Raw genomic sequence first — 9,645 nt, 5'->3', positions numbered from 1 at the left:
TAATACTTATATTCAATATAATACTTTTTCCTGATTATTAAAAAAGTTACTACCATATAATATTAAATGTAAATGAACTACTATATATGATATATCTATCATTTAATGTGAGAATTATTTGTTTTTTTGTACAATCAAATGAGGGAATTGAAAATAATCCTTATTTTCAGACCAAATAACTTGTAGTTTGATACACATAGGCTACCTATAGGAGACTTTAAGCCCTAAACAATATAGATATTGATTTCATAACTACTGCTGTCCTTTGAGCAGCCTTGGAAACTCGTGAATTCTTCTAAACTAGTGTGCCAATGCAAATACGGTTCCCACTCTGATTACCTACATTAAAAAGAACTTTGATCAGAAGACGAACTGTTGTGTTAATAAACTACGTTATAAAACTGTAGAAACTGTGTTGAAATATAATATTAATATTATATTTAATCATTTGAATATTATAAATAATATTCATTTGCTGCTTGTTTTCTTTAAAAAAAACACTTGCTTTCTAATCTTTTTGTATTCTATCCGTTTTCTTTTCATTTATCATACAATTAACAAAAGCAAAAAAAGACCTCTAGCACTAGCTTGCTCTATTCTTTTTCTATTCTATGTTTTCTTTTTATTTATTATATTATTTACAAAAACCCTTGCTACGTGTACTGCGTTAAGCTAACTGAGACTTGTTATAGCACTTTTATATCATTGCTCTTTTGTTGATTTTGATTGCTTCCACTGTCCTTATTTGTAAGTCGCTTCGGATAAAAGCGTCTGCTAAATGACTCAAATTACATTAAATTAGACTACAACTCCCAGCATTCATTACAATTCACCTTGTCGCATCTCTTCCTCATGAGGGTGTGAAATAAGATCTTTACCGTAGCCGTAGCGTCACTCAAAGAGTAACTAACATGCCATTACGGTTGCTGTTAATTATAATTGCCAAGCCATGAAGCCTAGGCAGTTTTTATTTACATCTTACTTCTTTCCGACGTATCTTTCGGGCAAGCTGCATCGCTGAGAGCAGCAGAAGTGGGTTAGTGATGGGTGGGAGTCGCGAAACTCCATGCCTCTGCTGGGGTGCAAATAACTTAAAAGCGGCGAAGAGCATCCAAACCACAGCTCGAAGCAATCGGCCCAAGAACCGCTCGAACCGGGTCAAAGCCATCATCAATGAGCAGCAATGACAACAGTGCGCAGCGGTTAAGGCTAGAAGCGATACAGCTGCGGCTACGTGCGCAGCTCGGTTTCAAAATTAAACAGGAATTAGCTCCTCACTGCCCTCTACATGCAGAGCGCTGTTACTGAATCCTTGCAGTTGGATACATGTTACAAAGTCATACATTATTCAGAAGTTTGGACAAACTTCACTGAATTTATAGTAAAGATGATACTGTACTCACTGGAGAGATCAACCAGAGGATATCAGCCTGAAATAACCAGTAGGAATGGGTTAAAAACAAGCATGTCTTTGATTCAAAGCAATATTCCGAAATATTTTGATGAATCTTAAGACATATACTGTATTTTATATATATATATAAAAATGTATAGGAGGGTCCCCAGGACAGGTTTGAGAACCACTGGTATAATCTACGCTGTTGTGATATATAATCACTCAGAAATATGGCACAGTTTAAATATTTTTAACATTTGTTTTATTACATATGAAAATACATATACAATTGTACAATTGTTGTATGTAGTTATTACATACAATATATAGTGCACAATCTACAATTGTACAGTAATTACATTGTCCTGTGTTCTCTATGTTGTGGTCACCACATAAGCAAGTAATACCGCCAAACGCAGATATTACTGCCTCAAGCCAAGGCACCAGATGCTACCAGGGCTTGGAAGCCTTGCAAGATGCTAAGGCATGGAGAGGCCACACATGTCAGTCCACCAGATGCTAAGAAGCTGAGGGATTGAGAGGCTGAGACAGGAAACTCTCGGCCAGCCAATGCAGAAACTTCTGGGATGGCTGTGGCAGGAAGGACTTTGACAGGAACCTCTGGGACGGCCATGAGAGGAACTTCTGGGACCACGATGACAGGTGACACCACCAGACACTAATTGCCAGATTTGACTGTTCTAATTTTATTGCCTTGTTTTCATGTTTTATATGATTTAGAATTACAATTGGTCTTTTTGTTGTGATGTATGCCATCTTCAGGTTTCCCGTGGTACCTGCCCTCCATGTCATACACAGTGGGGGGGAGTACTCTTCTGTGCCTGAAGGAACCACAAGTTTACACTGTATCGATTAGCATGCAAAAAACAGTGCTATTTGATTCAAAATAGTGGGAAATGGTCTCCAAACTAGAATCCTAAACTACAGCTTTGATGCATAATACATACCACAGAAGACGTCATAGCCAGATTCTCAGCAGACACCCACAACCGAAGTCGATCAGTTTGACCTCGAGTGTTTCTCGATTGATCAGCAGGTTGACCAGCTTGTTGTCTCGGTGAAACACTCCACGCCGAAAGGCACATAAGAGCGGCATGCATTGCCTGCCACATGACAAGCCATGCTGTGTCCTCATTGAGTGTGCCTACAAATTGTGTGCCTGCAGGACAAAATCAAACAGATCTTCGCAGGGTGAGGGGCGTTCCAGAACCATGATGTACTGGTCAGGCTGGTCCTGCCAGTCCAGCAGTTCAATGATTTGAGGAACTTTGGGGTCCTTATTGACCAAGATTAATAGGCCGACCTCTAATGGAAGGGGTTCAGAATGTCCAGGCTAGAAGAAAGATCATTTTTTATGACTGTTAGATGAAGATGCTTTCTTAAATAAGGATTTAGTCCAGTCTTGGACAAACTGTTTACATGTTTTCCATTTAAAACTGTGAATAAACATAAAGCGCAATCAACTTACAATGTCAATGTATTCCATATTACTTGGCTTTCTGGCAAATTTAACTGCCACCTGATGAACAAAATGAAAAATTAGTCACACTTAAATTTTAAACATTTCACTAAATAGTGGACATAGTATACACCGAGAGGACTTGAAATGGACAGAGTGAGAAAAAACTATTTGCTAGCTAAATATTATAAAATAACAATACAGAACATTGACCATGGCCTTCAGGAGCCTCTTTCTAGTGGACTTAAAGTCCTTCCTCCTGAAAGTCAGCAGAACATTTTGAGCCGTTATGAAATCGGCAGAATCCTTGGTCAAGGAGGATTTGGTGCCGTCTATGAGGGGAAACGCTTGGAAGATGGCCTTGAGGTTGAAGCTTGTGATCTAAAGCAGGAAACATTAACCAAAAACATGGTTAAACCATGATTCATTAAATATTACATACTCATATTATAATTTTTTTATTAGGTTTAGATTTGCAAAACAAGGATATTTTGTTAACCTTCAGTGCGTTGCTCATGTAACGGCACAGCAGCCTGGTCCTTCTGAGCCTGACCTTGACCTGTGTTGCCCCTCCGGTCAAAGACAATTAGAGAGGACACCTTCTCAGCATTATCCGTCCTCCTCTTCTTTCTCTCAAGCCTCTCGTCTTCCTCATCAAAGCTAACAGGCTGATGGTACTCCGCCGCACTTTTACTGCATTTTGAGGGTGCACTTCCACAGGAGTTGTACACCTGAGCACTGTGAGAACTCCGTTTTCTCTTCTGGCTGGTGGTAACAGTTGTCCTCTCAGTTTCATATACATTGAAATTTTAACACGTCCTGGAATAAATCCTTAATCAAACTAATCAACAGGATTTTGATATAATTAATGATAGTGTGCATTTTTACTTATGGTAATTAATTACACATCATCTTTTCATGAATAGAAAAGTTCCTGTAATTAAATCATTAAGACTTCATTAATGGATACCTATATTTAAGTTAAAAGGTTTTTGATGCACAGAGCAACCAGTTACACATTGTCCTAATATGTTTAGTCGATTTACCATCAGCACTTCTCTCATACTGTTGCAGTAGCCTGATCCTGCAATTGCTGACCCTGACTACTCTTCCTGCTCTTTCTCTCCTGACTGTCATTTCCCTCACTAACACTGGCGGGCTGATGATGCACACACAAAAGAAAAAACAGCAATCAGGGTTTTTGTCAAAGAGTTTTGAATTCAGATATCAAAACAAATTCATAAAAAATAAGGAGTCAACATCTTTAAAACGTGAATATATCTTCAAAATCATTAGTAAATGATTTTAGACTCTGTACCTTAAACCATCTGTGGAAAATGATTTTCCCCAAGCCAATCCTCCGACTTGGGTCCTGCTGCAGGAGGCATCGAATCAGATGGCAGCATTCTGTGCAGAACAATGGGAGAGAGATGGGAAAGTCAGGTTATAACCTTGAACTGTGTAATAAGCTATAAGACTTGACTGTCAGAAATTCTGGAAAATTCCTGCATTTTATAATGCAGAATCAGGGTTAATTTTTCTGCCTTTTTCTTTATGTTTTGCATGATGTAAATTACAATTGGTTTTCTTGGTTTTAATGTTTGCTATCTCATCCTTTGACAAGCCAGGCTCAAGCCAGATGTCGTCTTCAATCATCTGCAGGTCGTTGGGCTCTGGAAAGCGTCCACACACCATTGTGAATAAGAGCACTCCCAGCGACCATACAGTAGCAGGGTTCCCGTGGTACCTGCCCTCCATGTCATATTTAGGGGGGAAGTACTCTTCTGTCCCTGAAGGAAAGACATTGGGCCTGATGGATAAGCTTGAAATACCACATATTATACATAAGCATGCAAAAAAAACTGATTAAAAACAGTGGGAAAGAGTTGGAATCCTAAACTACTGGTTTGATGCATAATAATACATACCATAGAAGATGTCATAGCCAGATTCACTCAGCAGATCCCCGCACCCGAAGTCAATCAGTTTGACTTTAAGGGATTCTGGATTGATCAGCAGGTTGTCCAGCTTGATGTCGCGGTGAAACACTCCATGGAGAATGCACATGCGAGCAGCGCGCGTTGCCTGCACCATTATAAACCGCGCTATGTTCTCCTTGATGCTCCATAAAGTCCACCAGATCTTCGCAGGGTGAGTGTTCAAACACCATCACGTACTGGTCAAGCTGGTCCTGCCAGTCCAGAAGTCGAATGAACTCTGGCACTTCGGAGCCCTTATTAGCGAGGATTAATAAGCCGACCTCTAATGGAAGGGGTGCAGGATGACCAGGCTAGAAGAAACATCATTTGTATGACTGTTAGATGGACGTGCTTTCGAAAATAAGGATTTAGCCCATTCTTGGACTAAATGTTTTAAAATTTTAAACTGTGAAAAAACAGCGATCATAGCTTGCTTACAATGTCGATGTAGTCCATCCTCCTCGGCTTTCAATTTTCACTGCCACCTGATCAATGAAAAAAAAATGTCACAATAACATTTTAAACACGTCAAGTTCACATTGTGAGATAAAAGTTATCCATTATTATTATCATTAATAATAAGCAATTAACAATTATTTATTAGTGGGATAAAACAATTTGCTAACCAAATATTGTAAGAAAAAATAATGATACCTCAAGACCATCTTCCAAGCGTCTCGCTTCATAGACGGTGCCATCTCCCGTCACCAATCATTCTACTACCGATGTCATACCGGCTCAAAATGTCGTCTATTAAAAGTTAAACAGTTAACATTTAATGTGCACTGACAGCAGTCAAATATAAGTAATATTTGAATATGTGTAATATCTGAAGTTATGGGAGTAAGCTCACCCTCAACTGTCAAGTCCACAAGTAGCCTACACCGTTATCATCTGAAGCTGGACTGCCATAGACCTGATTAGACCCCTGTGAATAGACTAGATAATAGTTTATTTATGAAATTATGATGTATCATTATTTATGATACAGTTTTAAAAATTATAGGTTGCCAACTTAAAATATGCTGATGTGCAGATATATCATATCAATTGACCTAAACCCCAAAGTTTAAAGAAAAATGAATGAGGGTTTGAAGCGCACATTTTACTCTGCTGCCACCTTGATGAACCATGGCAGGAAATTCAGACTTGATCTTTTCTTTTTTTTTGAATCTGAAAGTGAAAATTTATGCGAGTAAAATGAACATATTTTGTTTGACATTCCATATTAATATTAATATTGTGTTAATGTTGTTTTGTTGATAAATATATGTTAGGCTTCATAAATTTAGACTGTTTTGACTGGCATTATGTTGTAGCCTAAGTTCAAAGGAGTTTAAAATCAGTAATTTCAAAATAATTTCAAACTATACATAATCTTATATTCCAGGTTAAACATAGCCTATTGGCAAATTCATTGGGCTGTAGGTTTTAATAACTTTAGTCAATTATTTCCAACAATCGTCTGATTTAGCTTAGCTACGTGATAAAAGAATAGTGACTTCGTTCGGATGAGAAGAGTTCACCAGAATGACAGAGGAAGCATACAAATAATTGCACAGCAGTGACTAAATTGATATGATGCGATATTAAATTTCAAATAATGGGTCAGTGGACTGTTTTTGTACTGCTGACTCACGGTGATGATATCATCCAAAACACTGACTGCATTTATGGACGTTGCAGTGTGACGTAAAATGTAAAGATGACATCATAGTTCAGCCGCCCCAGCGCACTGGCCGCTCATTGGCTCGAATGCTTGATTGATGTATAATGCGGCCAATCAGAAGCCAAATTACGAAAGCTCATATAACAAATAAAGGCAAATGTAAAAAACGTATTTTTGATGTGCATAGTGGGCGCTTTCAAACTCAGTCAAGCTAAGATGTGCATGACTTGCAGCCTGTGGCGTCCGGCTATTTTATGGAAACAAAATGAAGAATGCAGTGCAGAATCGCAATAGTGCAGAATCACACTGGCACGCGTTGGAGCATTTACTGCGCATGCTCGACGCGCAATGTCCAGCCTTGCCAAGACCTGCCCCTATTCTTCACCAATGAACGGGCAAATTTATAAGCGGCATTAGCGTTTCACTATGGCTGAGACGGACGGTGACAGCTTGCGAACGAGATGTTGTTGACAAAACACTGAAGATCTGATAAATGCAACGTTGGTGCCCAAACGAGAAAGTCTTTTCTTCGATCCTGCTAAAATCAGGTAACGTTGCAGTGCCATCATATCCTAGGGCAGCCGCATGGGCCCGGCTACGTGCATGCCGTCCCCGGTTGCATGTGCATTACACTTTATTATAATATCGCATGTCTAATAGAAAATAATAACCAGCTAAGTCAGCAAAACGGTATTCGCTTTGAAAATTAATAAAGGTGAAAAGCAAATAGCATTTAGAGCAAGCCCTTTAGCGGTCATGTCATTTCAGCAACAATCCGCAATGGATCCTGTCTGTAGCCAGGCTTGACAGATGGTGCAGACACACCGCATTTTCTTCTAGCCATTAGAATTATTGTGCTGTATTCTATGTTTATTTAAAGAGGTTTCAGTAAATTTTGTCTAAAAGACATTAAAGTTGCATCTCTCCATATCGATAGCACAATTTTACTCAGTCTTACTGTCGCCATTTATTGAGCTTCAAGTGATTTATAAACCCATGCCTATGAATGCGTATGAGACATTGCTTATTTTTAAACCATATTTAACCTTTTTTGCAGGTGGTTTGTTTGTAAAAGCCGTTGGGAGTGACGCTACCGGCTACAGCTACAGATATTGGAGAGGACAGATCTGCTTATCAGAGCTGCTGGCGATAACGCGCGACCTTTCTGGAGTGCAGGCTGATTTAAGGACCGCGCGAGCGACCGGAAAATGAACTATGGCAACCGCATCTCTCGGGAAAGAACTCGAGCGCACTTTTCATCATTTGCGTTCATTTGCCCTTTTTGGAGAATATTTAATCGGGTAGTTTTATGTGGTTTACAGCATTTTATCAGTTATTGAGCTGTTTTTGTAAGTGATTGTTTGTAGTGCATCTGACGCGGGATATGGATATTTGGACTTGGTTGCGTTAAGGGATCCGCTGCCTGCCTGTCCATCATAATGGATCAAGATGATAACCAAGAAACATATGAACCCCCTCTGCATGCCCTTTACGGGCCTAACCGGATCCGGCCGTCGTCGTACCGGGCTCTGCGAAGTGCCGTATCCAGCCTGGCACGAATTGACGATTTTTTCTGTGAAAAAATCGGTTCCGGGTTCTTCTCAGAAGTCTTTAAGGTAACTTTGCCGCTCTTTATATCTACAAACGATAATCCACGGTCCTAGGCTTATTACAGTGGTCATGCTTTTTCTGATAGATGATTGGTTGCACCTTCGGATGATTTGCACTTTAAATGACTTGTCAAGTTAAGGATGGAAGCAGTAAGAGGGAGTTTGCATGATTTGAACAGTCCATGGATTTCATAAAATACTATTAATTATCAGCAGCGACAAAATTCAGGCCGCTATTGAAATGAATTCACAATGACATTGACTGTGAGACGAGCCTCTAATACAATACCACCTTAAACTAAAGTTTATAGTGGAAACTGATTATCAGTAATCAGTTTGATCAATGTGTGTGTGTGTGCATGTGTATGTGTAAAACAGATATTCACACTAATCAACTTTATTTTTTATTTATTTTATTTTAATTTCGTGTCTACCAATAAATGGCACTACTGTCAAATTTTTCACCAGCAATTGTTACTTTAAAGAGCCATTTCTACCTGATAAAACTTAGCTATGTTGGTATAAATGTTGGTATAAATTAATTTATTTAGGTTGATTCAGTGACGTTAATGATTAATGATTAATGAAAACCAGTTAACATGTTACCATTTTTGTAAAAAAATTTTCATTGAAGAATAGCAGTGCTGTTAAAAAAATTATCTGTATTTAATAATTTCTCAACACCATAAAAACAGATTATAATATTAAAAATAATTCATAATGAATATTACGTTTTTTTAATGATCATTTCAATATTGCGTCAAAAAAAGAAATTGGTTCTGAATATTGTTCATAAAGAAATAGTTTAAAACAACTTGTAAGCATACACTGGAATTTGAATGCCTGTGTAGTTAAAAAAAATGACACATATCCTAAAGTCTCACTGTCTCGGTCATCTTGTATAGTATATAATACAACAGAGTCATATGTGTCCATGTTAAGAGCAATGATAAGACAGGTTGGTTGTACTCGACAGTATAATCAGATTACCAACCTTCCCTAATCTGTCTGCCTCTTCACAGAGGGGTATGTGTGTGCTTATTGGCCCATACCTCTGTCGACTCTGCCTCAAGTGCAATATCAGTCTATTGCTTTCGTTTGAAAGTTTGTCCACTAGTATTGTCCCATATTTAATAATAGACACTCCTTTCATACTTTTTAAAGGGGTCATATGATGTTGCTAAAAAGAACATTATTTTGTGTATTTGGTGTAATGAAATGTGTTTATGCGGTTTAAGGTTCAAAAAACACATTATTTTCCACATACTGTACATTATTGTTTCTCCTCTATGAAACGTGTCGATTTTTACAAAGCTCATCGGTCTGAAAAGCGAGGTGTGCTCTGATTGGCCAGCTATCCAGTACGTTGTGATTGGCTGAATACCTCAAGCGTGTGACGGAAATGTTACGCCCCTTAACACACTGTGATGCCGTCTCCCGGCACGGTGAGACAAAATCAATAAAACCCATTACAAACGAGGCATTTGTTGCATCCAGTGGGGACATAATTA

At 38.6% G+C, this 9,645-nt stretch overlaps 1 protein-coding gene and 2 pseudogenes across 3 annotated transcripts in view; 1 reads left to right on the top strand and 2 right to left on the bottom strand.

Moving 5' to 3' along the window:
- Positions 1 to 1,292, bottom strand: part of LOC107671298 (fatty-acid amide hydrolase 2-A-like) — a 9,394-nt pseudogene extending 8,102 nt beyond the window's left edge.
- A 2,078-nt stretch (positions 1,293 to 3,370) lies between these two features.
- Positions 3,371 to 5,988, bottom strand: LOC107671456 (serine/threonine-protein kinase pim-2-like; annotated as a pseudogene).
- A 911-nt stretch (positions 5,989 to 6,899) lies between these two features.
- Positions 6,900 to 9,645, top strand: part of LOC107671138 (dual specificity testis-specific protein kinase 2-like) — a 10,977-nt gene continuing 8,231 nt past the window's right edge. Inside the window, exons 1-2 of one of the 3 annotated variants that reach the window (XM_016464004.1) lie at positions 6,900 to 7,024; positions 7,582 to 8,140. In XM_016464004.1, the coding sequence (XP_016319490.1) occupies positions 7,964 to 8,140 (177 nt within the window). In that variant the 5' untranslated portion in view covers positions 6,900 to 7,024; positions 7,582 to 7,963. Of the gene's footprint in view, positions 7,073 to 7,581; positions 8,141 to 9,645 lie in introns of all 3 variants that reach the window. The other 2 variants (XM_016463996.1, XM_016464010.1) reach the window with 2 other exon arrangements.

The sequence above is a fragment of the Sinocyclocheilus anshuiensis genome, unplaced genomic scaffold, assembly GCF_001515605.1.
Source record: "Sinocyclocheilus anshuiensis isolate Anshui unplaced genomic scaffold, SAMN03320099.WGS_v1.1 scaffold145, whole genome shotgun sequence".
Classification (NCBI taxonomy): domain Eukaryota; kingdom Metazoa; phylum Chordata; class Actinopteri; order Cypriniformes; family Cyprinidae; genus Sinocyclocheilus; species Sinocyclocheilus anshuiensis.
The sequence above is the reverse complement of the archived record's forward strand: the minus strand, read 5'-3'. Positions and strand labels throughout refer to the sequence as shown.